We start from the raw sequence: 23747 nt of genomic DNA, 5'->3' as shown, positions 1-23747 counted from the left end.
TTCGGCTCTTTAGTTTTTGTTTGTTTTTGTGTTTTTTAGTTGAACAGTTACATTCGCACTCCGCTGCTCGACCTCTGGAGTCTTAAGCTGGGAATGGAGCGGAAGTAACGTGTCCGATTAGGAGAAAGAATGCCCTGAAGGCAAGAGAAAGAATGCCTCGGAGGCAAGAGAGAGAAGAAAGATTTTGAGCGTTTCGAGGAAATCCCTTAAGCAAGGGAAACTCGAGTTACTCTTTGGTTTGTGTTTTTTAGAAGTTGGGAACTTACGCCTGAATGGGACCCTTAAGCAAGGGAGATCCAAGCACTCGAACATTCCCTTAAGCAAGGGACGTTCAAGCTTCCATTCCCTTTTTAAGAATTTTCACTTTGATTATTAGTGTTTTAAGTATTTTCTTTGTATTTTTTAAAGGGATTTTATTTTGATATTTTTAGATGTTTTAAGTTGTAAAAGAAAAGAAACTAGCCTAAGTGAAAACTAGCCTAATATGAAATGGGATTTCTACCTAATGTTATCATGGTTTCTACCTAAAGGTTAGGAATTAAAGAAACATGGAAAATAAAGATCACAATTATAAGCAAAGATAGTGAGTAACACAATGGTACAAAAATTGGCATACAAGCATATAGTAACAAGTCAAAAATATAGTACAAAATGAGTTAAAAATACTACTATTTTTTTATATTGATTTTTATGGGAGAAATTGAATTACAAGTCAAGCAAAAAGACTAAAACAATTAGCCTAAAACTAATATTTTTATGAACATTTTTATATGACAAAATTAGTATTCTAATCAAACACAAGAATTAAAATAAAAGTCTAAACTAATATTTTGTGATCATTTTTATATATCAAAATTGGTATTAAAGTCTAAAAATGATAGGAAGAAAATTAGCTTTTTATTATTAAAAGAAGTGACAAAAGAAATTTAATTAAAATCTACATTGATTGATAAAAAACATGGAACTGGGGGTGCAAAAAGAATTATAGGCTGGTGAATAGAAGTTAGGGCGCAGGCCCAGTTTGTCTGGCCCAGAGGGCGTTTTTGTTCAGAACTCAAAAATAGTGTGCCTGGGCCTTCAGGGGGTGCGAATTGCAAAGAGGCCCAGAATGAATTGTTTTTGTTGCAGATTTTTTGTACCGAAAAGAAGGCGCTGGGCCCAGGTGGGGTGTGATCAGTAAATTTGGCCCAAGACATTGAATTGATCCAGATTATTATTATTATTATGAATTATTCCAATAAAACTCTGGTTAATGTTCAATTAGCCCTTAATTAATTGCAATTAAATTGATTTAAACGAAACAATTAATTAAATAAATAAAATAAAAAGAAAATGGAGATTGGGAATTAGGGTAAAATGTAATGTGACCTTTGGGATGCCCTTCAGAATCAAGCGCTCCCTCTCTCACAAACGGCGGCGATATTCTCCTCCTCCGGCGAACGCTTGTCGTCGTTCTTCTTCCAGCAAGAAGTTTCCGCCGTGAATCGAAAGGAGATAATCAACATCTCGTATCTCCGTTTCGCTCTCTCACTGCTCTGATTCCTTCACCCTTCGACATCTTCGATGCTCTCAGACTCATCGTGAAACGACACCGGAACCTCCTTCAATCTTCTTGCATTTTGAATAGGCGACGATGAAGGAATCTTGACAGTTGTTGTTGCTGTTGTGATGCGATGATGAATCGCGATGATTGAAGGTGATGATGAACTTGCAGTGAAGATGATGAACGAAGATTCTTGATTAGAGATTACCGGCTAATCCTCTGATTCTTCTTGTTTCTTCTTTTATCTTCTTTGCAGAAATGGAGGCATAGAGAGGTTACAGAGGTTTGCGATGAAGAAGGATGATGAAGAATGGGGAGTGGAAGGTGTATGAATGGTGTGAAGTGAAGGTTGCAGGGAAGATGATGGATGAGGATGGAGAAGGTTCAGCAATGGTGAATGGCTCGAGAGGAACTGAGAAAGGTGAAGGTTGAAGTTTGAAGGTGGAGAGTGAAGAGAAGTGAAGATTGAAGATGGAAAATGGAGGGAATGAGGAAGATGAAGAGAGGAAGATGATGAAATGGTTCTGGAGGAGAATGAATGGATGAGAGAAAGAGATGAAGTGTGATGAATTATGGAAAATGGTGGAGAGAGCAACTGAAGCATGATGAAGATGTTATATAGGTTGAGAGGATCTAAGCAATGGAGGGAGATTGAAGAGTGAAGCTTGTTAAAGATTTTTGGTGAGTTTTTCTCCTTTCCCATTTTCTGTTATGATTCGGTTAGCTTTGTTAGGAGGCAGTTAGAGATTGTTGGAAATCGCTTATATGGCGGTTAGAAGTTAGTTACAAAGTTTGTTAGGAAGTTAAACTGAATTCGTTTGTTATGTGACAGTTAGAGGTTGGTTAAGGGGACTGTAGGATGATTGAGTTAGTTAGTAACTGAAAGTTAGTTATAGTTACTGTTATGTATGGAGAATATGTTTGGTTAGTGATGGGAAAGGTTAGAATTTTGTTATTGGTTAGAAGGTGGTTAAATTAATTATATTAAAATCTGCTAGGTGGTTAAATCTGTTAACTGGTTATAAGGTTTGAGAGGTTAGAAAGAACTTGAACTAATGGTTAGTTGGGTTGGGTTATGGCTGTGTTAGACTGTTAGGTTGAGAAATGTTAGTGAATGATTAGGAAAAGATGTTGTATATGGTTAAAAATGACATGAAGGGCTGCTGGTTTGAACTTGTATTAAACATGATGATGATGATAGTAAATATAAGTGCTTAAACTGTGTGGTTCTGTTTCTTTGAATCTCTGCTGCCTGAGATTGTTTGAAATCCTTTAGGAATACATACTGTAATGAGCTGTTAGAAATAATACTTGTGTTGAACTGCCCAAACTCTTTGAACAAATTTCCATGCTTGCTTTTAGTACTGATTATTCGATAACTTGTGTACAGGTAGTGTTGATGGCTTTAGAAATACGCGAAGACGGATCTGTCTGGACACTTGCTAATTCATTGATGGTGTACAAGTTTGAAGGTTCAGCCTAGAGTGGTATAAAGATGGCGAGCAAAATCTAAAGTGAAAACCACATGATGATGAAGCATCTTTTTTAGAAACCATAATCTCATAACTTTCTCCTCATTTCTTTTTAGTATCATATCTCAAAGTGTAATGTAATCCAGTAGATTGTCTGAGATGGAATGAAGTTATGGATGTAAATTATAATGATGGTTCTGCCATATATTTTTGGGATTTTTTGTAATGACATTGACTTGGAATGGTATAAGGATATGTAAATTTTGTAGCAAGCCTTGAATGAGCAAATTCCATTTTATACTCTTGCATCTCGAATAAATAAGTAATACTGATGTCCATATAATATGGCTTCAAAAGAAATGAATTTAGTTCAATGTCAACCTTGTTTAGATGCTTCCAAATAACTCCAAATGATTCCAAATGTTACCATCATTAACAATTTTTGTATGTTGATCCCTAAATGGAAAAATAGCTTAAAATGAATCCACACACTCGAGTAAGCTCGTGGGGAGATGAAACCTCAATAGAATGATCTCTTTGACCACCACGTGAATAGGGAAATAAACCCTAACTCAATTAGTGACTTATATAGCTCAAACAGCATAGAAATAGTCCTAGTCTTTCATGATCCTTGATCCCATGCTAATGATTAATGAAATATGTTGTGCTATGCGAATGACCTAATATAAGTATGCAGATGAACGAGAAACATAAGCCAAATGGATGTAAAATTGGATGGGCAAATTTTGGGGTGCAACAGCTGCCCCTATTTAATCGTCTTAAACCTGAAAATGAGATTGGCGCTAGCCTTTCGAATCTTAAAGGTAGAAGGAGATTAAATACCAAGTGAACCTGAAAATTTGCCTGATTAGAGATGTGATCCACTAGGGAAGAAATGGTGTCAAATCCACTGAGGAGTTCTGGATTGATCAAATTAACTCTGGGTTAGAAGTGAAATAAACATCAACTCTGGGTTGAAAAAGAAAGAAGGGTCGACTCTGGGTCGAACAATAAAGGGAGGTCAACTCTGGGTTGGATGAGAAAGGAAGAAAATCAACTCTGGGTTGAGAGAAGGTAGTTGGATAATGACTGTGGGTTGAAAGCAGAAAGATGAACAATTAGAAATAACCGTCAACTCTGGGTTGAGTAAAAAGATAACCATCAAATCTGGGTTGAGTGGGAAAGGAGAAATATAACCGTCAACTCTGGGTTGAGTAAAAAGATAACCATCAACTCTGGGTTGAGTGGGAGAAGGATCAAATCTGGGTTGAATAAAAGATAACCGTCAACTCTGGGTTGAGTGGGAAAGGACAAAAGATGACCGTCAACTCTGGGTTGAGTGGGAAAGGAATCAATTCTGGATTGAATAAAGGGTAACCGTCAACTCTGGGTTGAATGGGAAAAGGCAAGAGACAACCGTCAACTCTGGGTTGAGTGGGAAGAAGATCAACTCTGGGTTGAATAGGAAAGGAGAAAAAAGAGATCAACTCTGGGTTGAATAAAAGAAAAGATAACCTTCAACTCTGGGTTGAGAGGGGAACTAAGAATCAAAAATATCCGTCAACTCTGGGTGAGAGGGAAAAGATAATTAACTCGGAGTTAAAAGATGAAGGGAAAATCAACTCTGGGTTGAACACAAAAACATCAACTCTGGGTTGAAGAAAGATGAACATGATTGAATCTGGGAAATGACACCACAATGGTAACTCTGAGTGATCCAGTGGAACATCAATTGAATGCTTGTAGAGAACCCATCTGGTGAGTAACTTGGCTTATGCTTCATATGCAATGTTTGATTTATTTGTGCACTTTTGGAGATGCAATGCTATGGATTCTATATGCAGTGTACTGATTGATTAGGGTTTCTGCTTTGTATGGAATAGATTAGGTGGAGTTCTGACACTCTGCTTGATTCGAGATAGGGTGGATGCCCCTGCTTTATTGATGATTGGATTATTGTGGGAGAAATGTCAATGAGAATGCAATGATATGCATGATGCATGCATGACTATGAATGGAATGATTTGTTTCCAAGGTACCGGGGATGGATGGAGAGTGCCTTTGTAGAGATGTCATAGCTTGAAGGATAGCCCTTGTGAAGGTAAGGTGTTTGGCTTGACTCCTCGACACTTGTCTTGATATCTGACATTTGATTGAAGATGAAGAAATGAATTGTCAATAGCTTGCCCCAGTTTGTAGGATCTCTTGAGAAAGAACTTTGATATGCTTGAATCATGGAGATTTGCAATGGTCTTCCCCAGTGTTGATCATGGAACGAATGCCCCAGATTGAAAGGAAATTTTCCACCTAATGGATGTTTCAGATATTTGCTTAGTGGATGACCAACCTTTGCCTTTGTAAGATTACTCGATGGAATTTCAATGTTGAACTTTCCTTGGTATCAAGTACTTAATTTCATATTAGAGACAATTTTGTTTTGAAAGAGATAATGAGAATGCAATGCACATGTTAATCTCAAAAGAAAAGTTTTATTTGTCAAAATGTTGTATTGATACTAACACAAGTGACGAGCAACATTAGGAGTCAGTTTGACATGATTTTACAGTTTATATGCTTTCGGAACGAACCCTGCTTCAATTAGGACTTTTGAGGGTTGTAACGTGGCCGGGTTCATGGTTTAAGAAACAAAGGATAAAGGCTCAAGTTCTACTTAACCCACCCCTTCTTCGTGATGTTCTCCAGTCCTACGTTCAGCTAGTTTGACACGAGTGTTCGCCTTTCAGGAAGGATTGTGATGGACGAGGATCCTTTATTGCTTTGACGGAGGTGGCAGTCACCCTTTAGTGTTTCCAATGATGGTCACAACAACTTGTCCCTTGGAGGATTTTTCTTTTGCTTTGCCTTTTGCTTTCCCTAACTTTTGCCTGGGCAAAAAGTTTCTTTTGAATTTGGCTTTTGTTGTCCAGCGGGATATGCCCTAATTTTTGCCTAAGTCATTTGCTTTCAAGCTTTTTTCTTTTTTGACTTAGCGGGCTATTGTTTTTTTTTTATCATGATTCATAACTTTCTTTTCATTCTTTTTTTTTGTCTCGTTCGGGAACAAGTTGTATGACTTTGGTGATTGACTTGATGAAAAGGTTGTGACTGCCTTCTTCTTGGTGACTAAGAGGCATCCATTGTGTATTGTGCCCTTCTTCCTTTGTTGTGAGAGATGGAATATGATTGATCCTCTGATGGAATACCTGAAAGTTGAGCACTCGGTCGCACTGACTGAAGACTACCCTGCCCCTGGTTAAGATTGAGGGTTTTGTATTTTTTTTTGAAAAGAAACTACTACTCCTTAGGCTCAAAGGGGTTGACGAGGGTTTCACTCCCTTATAACTCCAGTGTTTAGGAATTGAAACAATGCCTGTACATCGTCAGCAGGATCTTTGTTCCAAAAGCATACAATTAGTAGTTCATGTGTTTTTTATTTTCATCATTCTCCTTTTTTAGTTGCTTAAGACAAATGAGTTGAATATCAATGGACATAATGAAAAAGATGAAATGATTTGAGAAAAACATGTATATTGCATTATTTTTATTTATTCAAACAGAATGTGTTTCTTACAATGAGAAGTACTTGATAACAACAAAAGTATTACAATTGAAAATGCTTGAGAAATCTAGACAATGGCAAGATTGGCCTTATTATGATGTAAATGAATTGTTCTCTGACAAACACAAAGTCTTCAGGCTCCATTGGTGGAAGGTGCCCCCTTTAGGGGGCATGGAGTCTTCTGATGGTAGCTTGATCTTATTTGTAATTCCCCATGATTCTTTGTTGGTGAGCTCTTGTCAGATATTGGCGTCGAGGAATCGTCTTGTCTGATCTGATGGAGAGGAAGAGTGGTAAGAGTCTTGGTAACCATGGATGCATATGCATGAATGCAAAATGTTAATGATGATGCAAATGCAACAGGAATCAGGATCAAGGATCAACGGCTCTTGGATAACAGCTTCTCATGGTCAATAAGATATGGTCGAATCCTCCAGATTCAGAGATTCGACGTTGCTTTCTGGATAAATAGCTTGTGCATAAGTCAAAGATGGTCGAAACCTCTAGATTCAGAGGTTCGACGTTGATTCTGATAGATAACTGTGCATAAGTCAAATAAGGTCGAATCCTCCAGATTCAGAGGTTCGACGTTGATTCTGATATATAACTAATGTAGAACTTCTGTATAAGTCAAATGTCCCAGGATCAAAGGTTCGACGCCTTTTATTAAATAGCAGAAATCCGGGTATGATGAAGGTCAAGTTTCCTGTCCCATCCCCATCTCACGGGTATGTAGTCTAGACACGGACAAGTGGTCCCTAATGGTCACTAGGGTCTACAGTTCCCATGGGGTACAAAGTGTTTGAGGCAACAAGCGTGCCAGACACAGTGTTCCATGAAAGAACCTCGCCCAGTTGTGGTACCCCATGTCAAGCTCGATCATAGCAAGCGCTACGGGAGTCAACATGAGCATCCACGCTAATCCTATGTGTCACTGGCCTGGGTAGTGGGCCTTTTACCTCACAAAAGCCCCCACCTGCAAAGACAAACAGAAAAATATGTGGCCCCCACGGGGGTCCATAATATAGTCCAGAATGCGAGAAAATAAACATGATATGCAAGCAGAAAATAGACATGATATGCAAGCATAAAGTAAACGATGCAAGTCATAAACAAAATATAAGCACACCCAATAAATAAACAACAAACAAAGGCTAGGATCGACTCGCTTAGGTTCCCCAGCAGAGTCGCCAGCTGTCGCACGCTCGCGAAAATGAAACAGAGTCGCCACCGATATATTTATCCCAAAGAGGGACAGGAATATCAGAAAACCTAAGGTGAATAAGAACGAGGTCTTTCGACCAGAGATAGGGTACGGGAGTCGGTTACGTGAGGGGAAGGTACTAGCACTCCTCACGCCCATCGTACTCGATGGTATCCACCTATGTTTGTTGCTATCTAAAGGGTGTATAAATCTAAAGCTTAATTACTAAGGGAATGCATGCAAATGAAAGAAAAGAAACACGGGGAAAAAAAAGGTTTATAAATAGTTGTGCTGGCTTAGGCCCCGCGACCTAATGCCTACGTATCCTTTTCAGGAATCAGAGCGCCGTAGTTCGGCTCTTTAGTTTTTGTTTGTTTTTGTGTTTTTTAGTTGAACAGTTACATTCGCACTCCGCTGCTCGACCTCTGGAGTCTTAAGCTGGGAATGGAGCGGAAGTAACGTGTCCGATTAGGAGAAAGAATGCCCTGAAGGCAAGAGAAAGAATGCCTCGGAGGCAAGAGAGAGAAGAAAGATTTTGAGCGTTTCGAGGAAATCCCTTAAGCAAGGGAAACTCGAGTTACTCTTTGGTTTGTGTTTTTTAAAAGTTGGGAACTTACGCCTGAATGGGACCCTTAAGCAAGGGAGATCCAAGCACTCGAACATTCCCTTAAGCAAGGGACGTTCAAGCTTCCATTCCCTTTTTAAGAATTTTCACTTTGATTATTAGTGTTTTAAGTATTTTCTTTGTATTTTTTAAAGGGATTTTATTTTGATATTTTTAGATGTTTTAAGTTGTAAAAGAAAAGAAACTAGCCTAAGTGAAAACTAGCCTAATATGAAATGGGATTTCTACCTAATGTTATCATGGTTTCTACCTAAAGGTTAGGAATTAAAGAAACATGAAAAATAAAGATCACAATTATAAGCAAAGATAGTGAGTAACACAATGGTACAAAAATTGGCATACAAGCATATAGTAACAAGTCAAAAATATAGTACAAAATGAGTTAAAAATACTACTATTTTTTTATATTGATTTTTATGGGAGAAATTGAATTACAAGTCAAGCAAAAAGACTAAAACAATTAGCCTAAAACTAATATTTTTATGAACATTTTTATATGACAAAATTAGTATTCTAATCAAATACAAGAATTAAAATAAAAGTCTAAACTAATATTTTGTGATCATTTTTATATATCAAAATTGGTATTAAAGTCTAAAAATGATAGGAAGAAAATTAGCTTTTTATTATTAAAAGAAGTGACAAAAGAAATTTAATTAAAATCTACATTGATTGATAAAAAAACATGGAACTGGGGGTGCAAAAAGAATTATAGGCTGGTGAATAGAAGTTAGGGCGCAGGCCCAGTTTGTCTGGCCCAGAGGGCGTTTTTGTTCAGAACTCAAAAATAGTGTGCCTGGGCCTTCAGGGGGTGCGAATTGCAAACAGGCCCAGAATGAATTGTTTTTGTTGCAGATTTTTTGTATCGAAAAGAAGGCGCTGGGCCCAGGTGGGGTGTGATCAGTAAATTTGGCCCAAGACATTGAATTGATCCAGATTATTATTATTATGAATTATTCCAATAAAACTCTGGTTAATGTTCAATTAGCCCTTAATTAATTGCAATTAAATTAATTTAAACGAAACAATTAATTAAATAAATAAAATAAAAAGAAAATGGAGATTGGGAATTAGGGTAAAATGTAATGTGACCTTTGGGATGCCCTTCAGAATCAAGCGCTCCCTCTCTCACAAACGGCGGCGATATTCTCCTCCTCCGGCGAACGCTTGTCGTCGTTCTTCTTCCGGCAAGAAGTTTCCGCCGTGAATCGAAAGGAGATAATCAACATCTCGTATCTCCGTTTCGCTCTCTCACTGCTCTGGTTCCTTCACCCTTCGACATCTTCGATGCTCTCAGACTCATCGTGAAACGACACCGGAACCTCCTTCAATCTTCTTGCATTTTGAATAGGCGACGATGAAGGAATCTTGACAGTTGTTGTTGCTGTTGTGATGCGATGATGAATCGCGATGATTGAAGGTGATGATGAACTTGCAGTGAAGATGATGAACGAAGATTCTTGATTAGAGATTACCGGCTAATCCTCTGATTCTTCTTGTTTCTTCTTTTATCTTCTTTGCAGAAATGGAGGCATAGAGAGGTTACAGAGGTTTGCGATGAAGAAGGATGATGAAGAATGGGGAGTGGAAGGTGTATGAATGGTGTGAAGTGAAGGTTGCAGGGAAGATGATGGATGAGGATGGAGAAGGTTCAGCAATGGTGAATGGCTCGAGAGGAACTGAGAAAGGTGAAGGTTGAAGTTTGAAGGTGGAGAGTGAAGAGAAGTGAAGATTGAAGATGGAAAATGGAGGGAATGAGGAGGATGAAGAGAGGAAGATGATGAAATGGTTCTGGAGGAGAATGAATGGATGGGAGAAAGAGATGAAGTGTGATGAATTATGGAAAATGGTGGAGAGAGCAACTGAAGCATGATGAAGATGTTATATAGGTTGAGAGGATCTAAGCAATGGAGGGAGATTGAAGAGTGAAGCTTGTTAAAGATTTTTGGTGAGTTTTTCTCCTTTCCCATTTTCTGTTATGATTAGGTTAGCTTTGTTAGGAGGCAGTTAGAGATTGTTGGAAATCGGTTATATGGCGGTTAGAAGTTAGTTACAAAGTTTGTTAGGAAGTTAAACTGAATTCGTTTGTTATGTGACAGTTAGAGGTTGGTTAAGGGGACTGTAGGATGATTGAGTTAGTTAGTAACTGAAAGTTAGTTATAGTTACTGTTATGTATGGAGAATAGGTTTGGTTAGTGATGGGAAAGGTTAGAATTCTGTTATTGGTTAGAAGGTGGTTAAATTAATTATATTAAAATCTGCTAGGTGGTTAAATCTGTTAACTGGTTATAAGGTTTGAGAGGTTAGAAAGAACTTGAACTAATGGTTAGTTGGGTTGGGTTATGGCTGTGTTAGACTGTTAGGTTGAGAAATGTTAGTGAATGATTAGGAAAAGATGTTGTATATGGTTAAAAATGACATGAAGGGCTGCTGGTTTGAACTTGTATTAAACATGATGATGATGATAGTAAATATAAGTGCTTAAACTGTGTGGTTCTGTTTCTTTGAATCTCTGCTGCCTGAGATTGTTTGAAATCCTTTAGGAATACATACTGTAATGAGCTGTTAGAAATAATACTTGTGTTGAACTGCCCAAACTCTTTGAACAAATTTCCATGCTTGCTTTTAGTACTGATTGTTCGATAACTTGTGTACAGGTAGTGTTGATGGCTTTAGAAATACACGAAGACGGATCTGTCTGGACACTTGCTAATTCATTGATGGTGTACAAGTTTGAAGGTTCAGCCTAGAGTGGTATAAAGATGGCGAGCAAAATCTAAAGTGAAAACCACATGATGAAGAAGCATCTTTTTAGAAACCATAATCTCATAACTTTCTCCTCATTTCTTTTTAGTATCATATCTCAAAGTGTAATGTAATCCAGTAGATTGTCTGAGATGGAATGAAGTTATGGATGTAAATTACAATGATGGTTCTGCCATATATTTTTGGGATTTTTTGTAATGACATTGACTTGGAATGGTATAAGGATATGTAAATTTTGTAGCAAGCCTTGACTGAGCAAATTCCATTTTATACTCTTGCATCTCAAATAAATAAGTAATACTGATGTCCATATAATATGGCTTCAAAAGAAATGAATTTAGTTCAATGTCAACCTTGTTTAGATGCTTCCAAATAACTCCAAATGATTCCAAATGTTACCATCATTAACAATTTTTGTATGTTGATCCCTAAATGGAAAAATAGCTTAAAATGAATCCACACACTCGAGTAAGCTCGTGGGGAGATGAAACCTCGATAGAATGATCTCTTTGACCACCACGTGAATAGGGAAATAAACCCTAACTCAATTAGTGACTTATATAGCTCAAACAGCATAGAAATAGTCCTAGTCTTTCATGATCCTTGATCCCATGCTAATGATTAATGAAATATGTTGTGCTATGCGAATGACCTAATATAAGTATGCAGATGAACGAGAAACATAAGCCAAATGGATGTAAAATTGGATGGGCAAATTTTGGGGTGCAACAAATATATGTAAGAAATTCTAAAGCAATAGAGACTTCTAAGTCGACAAGATTCTTGATCCTTTACCTGATTTATTGATTAATGATGCATGAGTTAATATCCTAATGAAAAGATTATGCATATGAAATGAGAAGCAAAAGCCAGTTAGAAATAAATTATGTGGGCAAATTTTGGGGTGCAACAATGCCCAACCAACATATAAATGTAAGACCCTAAAATGTAAATACTGTAATAAAGACATTCATATTTGCATGCTTTGTTTTATCAAAAAGAGTCATGAAAGCAAAGAAGGACATCCTCCTTCATACTTTTACAAAAAACACAATGAAAATAAAAATAGAAGGATGTCCGTTCAAAATATGTATTCCACTAACATCAAAGGACCCAAAAAAATATGGGTACCAAAGGTAGAAAAATCAAATTGTGATGCAAATAATGATACTGATAGTTTCTCTTCAATAGAAGAAGCTATGTTCTTTTGTTCCTCTCCTACTAGGGAAGAAATTCATTTTTCTGATAACGATGTTGAAGCAGGCATAGCGGCAAGCAACAAAAGATTTGGAAATATTGATCCGGGAATTATTGTCCTCAGAGATGGAGAGATGCCATTCAACAGTTTATATGGTTTAGAGCTCGGGTTTGAATGAACGAAAAGTAAACAAAGATATGGACAAGAAAAAATAAACACATTCTTAGAAGAGAAATAACTTATCAGACATGCAAATGTATTCACCCTTCACAAACGTAAACTTACCGACCCATTATATTCGACCTACGATACTCATCTATGTTATCATGTATCTCTCGCATAAACGTCCATCTCTGGAGCACAAACGAGATCATCTCACAACTAAGGTTATCTCTAACGCGAAGCTGCCAGAACATCTATATTCTTGTGTCGACGAACTCTCGCGCGCCGCTCAAACACGAAAGCATTACGTACATATACAAACAGTGAATGCTAGCTCTAAATCTATCTCTAGAGTTCAGAACCAACAAATTATCATCCTAGATAAATATTTAAGAAGTTTATCTCTAAAGCAACCTAAATCCATAGCATAGAGCAAAAATCTAGGATAACATCAACACAGATATGTAAAGGAAGTTAAATATAACATTATAATCGGTAAATATACGCAAGATTCGAGTAACTATACAAACAAACCGAACACAAAGAAATACACAGAGAATAAATGAGATAAATCAAACATTTAGCGGGTTGTCATCTCCGGTTGACGAAAAATCCACCTCCGCTCTTCCAAGTGCATGACCCGGTGTTGTTTTCTAAGCTAATCCTACTCTAAGAATGAAAATGATGGAGTTGGAACCAAAAAAATTCCCAAAACCATAACCTAAATGTGTCAAATGAAAGAAATATAAACACAATTCTGCGCAGGTGATCAGTCACCATTTATACTAAATATTTCGGTCACAAAAGCGCCAAGAAACCATGATTAACTGTATAACTTTGTTATTTGCTGGTAAATTTTAAGTCATTTTTAGTTTAGTCTTTATGGTTACTTTTTAAGTGATTACTGTCAGTTTTTACACGTTTGGTATGTGTAGCATGTCTGTGCAGGTTCTAAAGATCGTAGTATCAAAGAACGCTTGGATCAAAGACAGCAACAGAAGAAGAAAAACCACATGCCCTGTCTGTACGCGTATCATACGAGTATGCCTAGAAGAAAAGAAGAAAAAAACAGCCTCACTGCCTGTACGTGTATGCCTAGAAGAAAAGAAGAAGAAAAACAGGCCCCTGCCTGTACGCGTACCATACGCGTATGATGATCAGAAAAACAGGCCCCTGCCTGTACGCGTACCATACGCGTATGCTTTGCTGCATGATGTCACATATCTGCCCCTTTTCGTACTGTACGCGTATGACTTGTTGCCTCCAAATGAGATATGCATACCATACGCGTATGGTGGCCCAGTATTTTCTGAAAAGCCTAGTACGTGTCTATAAAAACTAGGAATGCGAATTTCACCGGGTTGGACAATTTTTGGGAGCGAATTTGCGATTGAAAGGCTGGAGAACCGAGTTTTCAGTGGAGATTCGTGATTGATCATCCTTGCAGATTAAATTCATCAAGAATTATGTAATGAAAACAATCTTTATTTTTATTTTATTTTCTGTTATGAGTAGCTAAACCCCCAATTGCTAAGGGGGGTGACCCTGATTCTGAATGTATTGAATTCGAATTTGTTAATGCAGTAATTTTGTTATTCATTGTTAAATTGATTTGTTCTTGTTATCGTTCTTAATGCGTAAACCGTCGGAAAAACGGATTATGAGTTTTTATAAATATTGAGCTGGGCAGCCATTGTTTATCGACCTGAATAAGAACATTTGATAATAAATATTATCTAGGACTAGAAATATTTTATCTTAACCGGAAAATTCTCGATATTTGAATGCTTGACCATTACCGTAATTGACTATGGGCATAGAAGTTAGGGTGTGTGTTCAAAGATCTTCTCACTAAGGATTTAGGATTAGATGATCTAGAGAACTGGTAATCAATTGTTGTGAATTATATTATTGCACTGATAAGTCGAAATTATTGCAGGCAGAATCATTCACCGACCCCTAGCATATTACTCATATCTGTTATTTGTTTAACTATTTTACTCGCTCTTTCTGAACTGCATATTTTGATCATTTTATTACCAACCAAACCAATTACCAGTGATCTTTTGTTTAATTGAAATCATCTTCGAACTCTATATCCTCAAGCAGTCCTTGAGATCGACATTCGGAGAAAACTCCTTTTATCACTACAATAGGCAAAAATAGTACACTTGCTATTTTCCTCTCAGCAGGTCCGCTAAGCGGGCTACCTTCGCTAAGCGGACTACACTTATTCACAAAATATCTGGAGCAGTAAAGGTGATCTCGCTTAGCGAGATGGCTTCCGCTAAGCGAACATACAAATCGGGTTCGCCTCTGGAAAGCTCGTTGGACGGCCGTTTAGCGGACTGTTCTGCATAATTTTGCTTATACAGCTCCAAAATTGTGCAATCGAAGCCGTGCCTTCGACACTTTATTTCTTGAGGCTCCGATATGCATAAATACCTATAAAAATAAAGGAAAAACTATTAAACGGTACACAAAACGAATCAAAACTCAATTATGCTAATATTTACATAAAAGTTAGGATTTTATGACAAAATCCATAAGAATAGAATCGATAAGTGCCACAAATATATACTCAAAATATCGACATTTTTGCACTTATCAAACGATAAGACAAAATCATTGGATCTTTGAGTCTTAGTAAGATCCCTAATCTTACCTTTTAGTTGTCTTGATTAATTAGAGTGTTTGTACACAAGTTACTTAATATTAAGTAACATGAGTAACAAAGGTAATAAAATATGTTTATTTCATCTATATGCATGGTCAGTAAAAATATTAATGTGGAATCATTTTAAACCATTTTTAAAAAGTACCATAACTATGGAAGAACTCATACATATTATCTTTAGCAAACTAACCCCTAGTTGGAAGAAGTAGAGGTTGTTACCTTTGCAGGTATCTCGTAGAGAGCATCATTGAAAGATGACAATCAAGGAAAATAAAATTGTCAAAAGTACAAAAGAAGAAACTCAAGAAGTCAACCTAGAAGAATCAATGTGTAACAGCATGGAGGAACGTTAAGGACCATCTTATTCAGAAGGTGAATGAAGACATGTCAAAAGGAGATACATCTCAACACTTCCTTAATATAAAAGTTACTAAAGACAAGAGAGCTTCTAGCATATAAGAAGAAAATCAACGAAGGTGTATTGCTTCCTTGAAAGTGGGAGGTATCTCAAGTTAACTTGAGATTTTGCGTTAGTACACTTAATAGAGATTAAAAAATTGAAAGAACTATGATTGGTTCTATATTAAGTGATTTGTTAAATTGTTTGGTCAATTATAATTATTTTCTACCAACCAATGGTTGAGTTTCAAGAATTTTATGCCGAAATTAAAAATCTATTTGACACTTCCATTAAAATTTTATGCAACTGATAATGCTCGTGAATATATGTCATCCTAGTTTCAATCCTTTTAAATATCACATGGTATTATACATCAATAATCATGTGCTTACACACGACAACAAACAGTGTCGCTGAATGAAAGAATCGTCATTTGGTTGAAACTATACAGACTTTTTTACTTCACCACAATGTCCCTTCTCGTTTTTAGGGGTGATTCTCTACTCACAACGTGTCACCTTATCAATTTAATGCCTTCATCAGTTCTAGATTCCATAATCTATCTTGAACCTGCAATAAGATCCCTACCCTCTTCCTCTCCACGTCTTTGATTGCACATGCTTTGTTCATGACCTCAATCCAGGTATAGACAAAATTTCTACTAAATCTCTCAAATGTATTTATCTAGGCTACTAACGTATACAAAAAGGATATCATTGTTTTGTCCCTAACTTCAACGATACATTATTTCCTCTGATGTCACTTTCTTTGAAACTTTCCCCTTTCTCCTTTACCTCTATGTCACCTGATTAGAATTGTACTTCAGATGTTCCAGATATCCCTTCCATCATCCCCACTCCCATTGCATCCCTTACACCTCCATTGCAGGTCTACCTACGATGGACATCCCATCCATCAAAGGTAAAAGATGATATTGATCCACCAACACCATCTCCTGCTCCAACTGCTCCTCCACTTACGTCACATGAACATGACCTTCCAATAACATTACAAAAATGTATTTGGTATCATCATCCTAATCCTAAATATGCATGCGTTTTAAATTATGACTTTTTCTCTAATTCCTATGTTTATTCTGTTTCTGCTTTGAATTTTGTGTTTATTTGTAAGTCTACATGTGAAGCTATGACTGGTCCAAATTGGCGTCAGAAGATGGTAGAAGAAATGACTATAATACATTCGAATAACACTTGGGACATTATTACTTTACCTTTAGACAAAACTAAAGTGGAATGTCGATGGATTTATACAGTGAAAGTTAGACCAGATGGTCAGATCGGTCATTTCAAATCCCGTTTGGTAGCCAAATAATACACATAGATATTTGGTCTTGATTATGGTGACACTTTTTCTCTGATGGCCAAGACTAGTTCAGTCTGTCTTTTTCTTGCAATGGGTTCCATTCATCATTGGCCGTTGTTGAAGCAGGCACAGCGACAAGGAATAAAAGATTTGGAAATATTTATCCGGGAATTATCGTGTCCATAGAGATGGTGAGAATGTCATTCAATAGTTTATATGGTTTCGAACTCGGGTTTAAATGAACAAAAGTGTAACAACGAAAAAGTAAATATTAACACAAAAGAATTCATTCTTCGGAAAGATAATATTTTTCAAGCATTGCATATAATCTACTTCTTACTTTAACTTATCGACCAGTTATACTCAACCTACGATACTCGTCTATGTCATCACGTATCTCTCACATTAGTGTCCATCTCTAGAGCACCTACGAGATTAACTCACAACCAAGTCTATCTCTAACGCATAGTCATGAGAATATTCGTATTCTCGCATCGGCGATCTCTCGCGTGCCACTCAAACACGAAAGCATTAAGGATAGATGCCCACGGTGATTGTTAGCTCTAAATCTATCTCTAGAGTTCAGAAACTAACAGATAATCATCCTAGATAAGGATTCAAGAAGTTTATCTCTAAAGCAACCCAAATCCCAAGCACAGAGCAAAAATCCAAGACAATAATCAACATGGATTTGTAAAGCAGATTAAATATAACGCATGGGCGACAAATATACATGAGTCCATTGTAAATACATACACAAAACCCAACTATAAGAGAAAATACAAAGAGGAAGAGAAATGAACCGAAAATCTCCCGGGTTGTCAGCTCCGTTCGAAGCTCAATCCACCTCCAATCATCCAAATGCAAGCTCCATAGTTGTTTTCTAATCTAATCTAACCTAAAAATGATAGTTTGATGAGTTGAGAACAAATACCCCAGAACGTAACCTAAAAAAATATGATTTTTGCCCCTTTTAACGAGCTGCTGTCTCAGGAAATCTCGCTTAGTGAGCTTAGCTCTCTAAGCGAGTAGCAGAAAAAATCAAATTTTGTTTTCATCATAACTTGAGAATCGTAACTCCGAATTCCGCACGGTTCGAAGCGTTGGAAAGCTTATTCTATGCTCTATATAACAATGACTAAATGTAAAAAAATTTGATGGTTTTTCTCATCCTTATTTTGAGCCTATAGAAGCGCGGTTGAAGGTGGCTAAGCGAGCTTCTGCATGATTTTCATTTTATTGCTCCAAAACTGCGAAATCAAAGTCGTACCTTCGACACTTTATTCCTCGAGACTCCGATATGCATAAATACCTATAAAACAAAGGAAAAACTATCAAATGGTACACAAAATGAATTAAAACTCAAGTATGCTAATATATACACAAAAGTTGGAATTTTATTACAAAAACTAAAAGAATAGAATCGATAAGTGCCACAATTATATACTCAAAATAATGACATTTTGGAACTTATCAGCCACTTCATCAGTTGGACATTAAAAACACCTTTTTACACAGAGAATTGGAGGAGCAAGATTATATGGATCAGCCTCCAGGTTTTACTGTTCCTGAAAATTCTTGACTTAACAGGCTTTGTCGTTCTCTTTATGGGTTGAAATAATCCCCACGTGCTTGGTTTGGTCGCTTCAGCTCTTCCTTGATACAATTTGGTATGACTAGATGTGAGCTATGTTTTCTTCCTTCATTCCTCCATCGGTCGGCGTGTCTTTATTGAGATCTATGTTGATGACATTGCAATTATTGAAGATGATAGAGAGGATATCCAGCATCTCAAAACTCATATTTTCAAAAAAAATCATAAAAAAGATTTGGGTCCACTCAGATACTTCTTAGGCATTGAAGTTGCCCAATCCTCATCTGGAATTGCAATCAACCAACACAAGTTTACATTATACATCCTCAGTGAAACTATTATGCTTTATTGTCGTCCTATTGATACTCTTATGGATTCCAATGTCAATCTCTTTCCAGGTCAATGGGAGCCATCAAAAGACCTGGGAAGATATTGACGGCTTGTGGGTAGACTCAACTATACAATCACCAGACCAAATATTACATTTGCGACGAGCATTGTGATCCAATTTCTAAACGCTCCTTTTGATAGTCATTGAGATGCAGCCATTTGATTTCTTATATATATATATATATATATATATAGATAAGAGTGATGCTAAAATCATTGGTTATTCAGATGCAGACTAGGTCGGATTACTGTCGAATATGAGACCCACTTCTAGATATTGTGTCTTTATTGGAGGTAATATGATCTCATGGAGAAGTAAGAAACAAAATACAATTGCATTATCTAATGTTGAAGTTGAATATCGTGTTATGACAACAACCTCAAAGAAGCTTGCATGGCTTAAAAATTTTACTCTCAGAGCTTAGGTTGAGAGATCTTCAGGCCACAAAACTCATATGTGACAATCAAGCGGTACTCTATATTACATCTAATACGGGTTACATGAACGGACCAAGCACATATAAATAGACTATCATTATGTAAGGGACAAAGTACTTTCAAAAGAAATCACCACAGAATTCGTCAAATATGAAGATCAATTGTTTGATATGTTCACTAGAGGTTCTCGAGTGGATTACATTTGTAACAAACACGTCTCATATGACATATATGATTTAGTTTGAGGAGGAGTGTTAATAATCAATATTTATATATAGAATTCCACAAAATATTCCTTAGTCTATGTGAAATTGAATAGAGTATATCGTAACATTTTTTTTTATGTAGTTAGTTCAATAAGTTATAAATCTCACTATAGAAAACAATCGAGAATATCTTATCTCACTCCATAGGTTTCTCACACACCATGTGTGTTGCCAAATTTGTCCTTCTGCTTCCGGAGGTGTATCTCCGGAAGCAATTTTTTATTTTACGTTGATTTGTTCCGTAGATACATCTACGAAACCTTTTTTAAACTGAATTATTTGGGAGTGTTCTCAAATGTTTCCCAATTTAAAATACTTCCGACATCTTCGAAAAAATCCAAATTTTGGGGAAAAAGTACTTCTGGAGGTGTACAGAAACAAGAGACATAAATGTAATTGCGCTAGATGTCCAAGAATATTATGAGGTGGAATGAAATATTCTCATAATCATAATCATAATGATATTAAAACATAGTTTTATTGAGATGTTTGTGTAGTGTAACTTTTTCTTATTTGAAAAATAAATAAATATAGATCCAACCTAGAAATTGCAAAGTCTAGTTGGTTTCCATATTCTCTAAATAAAATTCAAAGATTTCAAATTCCCATCACTGCACTACATCCTCTTAATTTTTTCATTCGCCACCACTTCAACTTCCCATCATCCTCATCAATCCTCAAATAGTAGCCATGACAGACGAGGTTGTTCTGCTAGATTTTTGGCCTAGCCCGTTTGGAATAAGGGTCAGAATAGCCCTTGCTGAAAAGGGTATCAAGTATACATACATAGAGGAAGATTTGATGTCTTTGAAAAAAAGCCCTTTACTGCTAGAAATGAACCCGGTTCAGAAGAAAATCCCGGTTCTCATTCACAATGGTAAATCTATTTGTGAATCTCTCATTGCAGTTCAGTATATTGATGAAGTTTGGAATGATGGGTCTCCTTTGTTGCCTTCTGATCCTTACCAGAGATCACAAGCTAGATTCTGGGCTGACTATGTTGACAATAAGGTACAACACAACCCTTCTTATGAGCTTCAATATTGCAGCCTTTTGTGTATATTGTTCCCATAGTTTAACTTTTGTTTTTATTTTGAATTGATCAATGGAAATATGGAAAATCTGTTACTTTCTTCAAGTATATTATATAGACAAGCAATATAAGAATTGAGAATTATTCAGTTAGGGATAGCAAGAGAGATGCATTGAGAATTATTCAGTTAGGAACCATAATGGTTTGGGCAGTGAGAGAATTGTCTCTTCTATGAGGAGCTTTGCTCTGGGACTGTAGGGGTTCATTTTCTGTAATAGTTATTGTCACTTTTTTCGTTCTTTTTAGCACCAGAAGGTGGAAGTGGCATGCTTAACAAAGCCAATGATGGGAGATTATTTCATGAATACAGATTCAGAGGTCAAGAGGGTATAGGAGTATCACATATACAATAAGGGGCAAGACATGTTCACAGTGTATGTTCCGAGCTGAACGAGTAATGTAAGGCATTTCATAGACTCAAAGTTAGTTTTCATATAAGAGTTTACAGATAGGAGTTTAGGTTGCTCATTGCTCAATCATGGTTAAATGAAGCAATGTCGTTAACAACTTTGGACTACCTGTAACACAAGGAAAAGAGATAGATGGATGCAAGCATTGACGTTGTGAGAAAATGATTAGTACATTGATATATAACAAAAATGTATCTATCAAATCATCCCTTTAAACTCTCCCAATCTACTTTCTTTCTCTTGTCATGGCTCCTATATGTATTATCATTGATGTACTTTCCAAACTGCTCCTTCGGGGGGAGGGGGATAACTGATAGGGGGTTTGTATTGGGCGTAAACAAATTTAGAACTTTCAATTTATGTTTTATATGAATGTGGATTTGACGAGTTAAATTTGAAAAAGGTAGGTTGCAAGAAAAATTGATCCCATGTAAATATGGTGGCTATAACATTCAAAAGGTGGTGGAAAGATCAACATCTATCTTGTGGCGTGATGTTAAGGAGAATGAAAAACGAACGTGGCCGTTTGAAATGTAACTTGGAGCTCATCATGGTTGAGGTTGGTAGTAGGAATCAAGAGAGACATCTATAAACATTAGAGAAATAATCTATTTCAATGGGAGGAGTAGTTGGTTTGTGTATGGGAGGATAAGTTGACTGGAATAAAATTCAGAAAATTGAGATTGTGAATAAGGGAAGGCCTAAAACCACCTTTGATATTTGTTTAAGTGAATGCAAGCCCTACCAATAAGTTTCCAATAGGATAGGGGCTGAGACGAGACGTCCGCGATAACTTTTACTTCATTCTTTTTAGCACCAGAAGGTCTAAATGGGATGCTTAACAAATAATGAGAGATTACTACATGAACATAGGTTCAGAGATCAAGAAGGTATAGGAGTGTCACATTTACAATAAGTGGAAGACATGTTGACAGTGGGTGTTACCAATTGGACAAGTTATGTAAGGCAGTCCATAGACTCAAAGTTAGTTTTCTAGCACCAGATGCATGCAGTGGATCTCTTACGGAGAGGCCAAAGGCTCATGTATAACAATGTGGTGGAGCTTGTTGCCCGTTTGCCTTCTATTTTTATAGACTATATCATAATAAGTCATATCGCTATTTTTTTATTACTCATTCTGATATCCCTTTTGGTAGGCTTGATCTATCGAGTTATCTCAGGTTTACATTTTGGTTATGATAAATCAACGCTTATAAAGTAGTTGCGTATATGTTATCTACGCAAGTGGATTTGACGAGTTAAAGTTGAAAAATGTAGGTTAGTAGAAAAATTGATCACATGTAAATATGGCTATAACTTTCACAAGATCACAACTGCGTCTACGAAGTATTGTCCACTTTGGACGCAGACCGTTGTAAACGGCACCTTATTGTGTTGAGAACTGTGAGTGTTATATATAAATTACCCTTCACTTCTATTCCCAAACAATATGGAACTTTTTGGTATTCGGGAGCAGTACCTAAACACAACACTTTGCCGCATTCCCAACTTAACTTAAGACACTTTTTCCTTATACTAGCTCTGTCTCTTATCAGTGGACTTTTTTTTGTTCTTACATTTTTCAAATTTAATAGAGTATGCTATTTGTTAATATCAAATAGATATATTCAATTGGAAGAAACATTTACACCAAAAAAGGAGAAGAACAAGAAGTTGCAAAGAAGGAATTCATAGATACTCTCAAATTGCTAGAGGAACAGCTTGGAGAGAAGTCTTATTTTGGAGGAGACAAGTTTGGTTTTGTGGATATTTCACTCATCCCATTCTACAGCAGACTAAAAGTCTTTGAGACCTTTGGTAACCTCAACATAGAGAATGAGTGTCCTAAGTTCATTGCTTGGGCTAAGAGATGCATGAAAATTGAGAGTGTTTCCAAGTCTCTTCCTGACCAGGATAAGATCTATGAGTTCATTGTTGACATGAGAAAATTGTTAGGCATTGAGTAGGTTGTAGAAGACTTGGAGATGTATGGTTACATATGAATTAAGTTCTTGTCTTTTGTAAACTTTCTTCACCTTTCTTGTGAAATAGTTATGTAATAAAAGGAAAATAGCTATGTAAGTTCAAATTCTATGATTTCTTCTACCTATGCAATGCAAGAATAAATTCAATTCAATTATTATTGTCGTTTCAGAAAACAAATGTTAAATATATTGGATGATATTTTGATATTTGTTGCACTTTTAATTTAGAATATAAGTTAATTGTTTGGTAACATTTTGTGATTATTTAAAATAGTAATTGTATAAAATTGCTAAATAAGTGAAGCATGAAGGATGAGAACGAGAGGGAGTGTGAAAGTTCGTGTGGTATTGTATCTATATGATCAGTTGAATGTAAAGGTATAAGAGTAATTTTGGAATTACTAAAGCAGCTTATACATACATTCAAAAATATTTTTTAGACCTCTCTCAATTTTATAAAACACCTTAAAACCTTTTGGGAAAACTATAAGAGTGTGTTTGGATGAGGTAATTTAAAATTTTAAAGGAATTTAGAATTCAAAGCAATTTAAATGATTCAATTGAAATCCATTCATTTTAAATTATTTTGTTTGGATAGAGTATTAAGGTAATTCATTGTTAGATTTTTTGGGTCATTTTTTA

The 23747-nt window shown here is 36.3% G+C and overlaps 1 protein-coding gene across 1 annotated transcript; it reads left to right on the top strand.

The window, feature by feature from the left end:
• The first annotated feature begins 20141 nt into the window (after nt 1-20141).
• LOC131594583 (probable glutathione S-transferase) lies at nt 20142-23288 on the top strand. Its single transcript, XM_058866757.1, has 2 exons — nt 20142-20628; nt 22743-23288. Exons 1-2 carry the CDS (start codon nt 20308-20310, stop codon nt 23085-23087), a joined length of 666 nt encoding a protein of 221 aa, XP_058722740.1. The 5' UTR covers nt 20142-20307; the 3' UTR covers nt 23088-23288.
• Nucleotides 23289-23747: the final 459 nt, after the last annotated feature.

This window comes from Vicia villosa, linkage group LG4 (assembly GCF_029867415.1).
Source record: "Vicia villosa cultivar HV-30 ecotype Madison, WI linkage group LG4, Vvil1.0, whole genome shotgun sequence".
In the NCBI taxonomy this organism is placed as follows: domain Eukaryota; kingdom Viridiplantae; phylum Streptophyta; class Magnoliopsida; order Fabales; family Fabaceae; genus Vicia; species Vicia villosa.
This window is presented reverse-complemented; position numbering and strand designations above follow the sequence as displayed.

What these genes read in the sequence shown, in the direction of transcription:
- LOC131594583 (XM_058866757.1), top strand. Translation starts at nt 20,308, where the DNA reads ATGACAGACGAGGTTGTTCTGCTAGATTTTTGGCCTAGCCCGTTTGGA. An exon ending in CTGACTATGTTGACAATAAG is followed by an intron (nt 20,629 to 22,742) that starts GTACAACACAAC and finishes AATATCAAATAG; the next exon opens with ATATATTCAATTGGAAGAAA.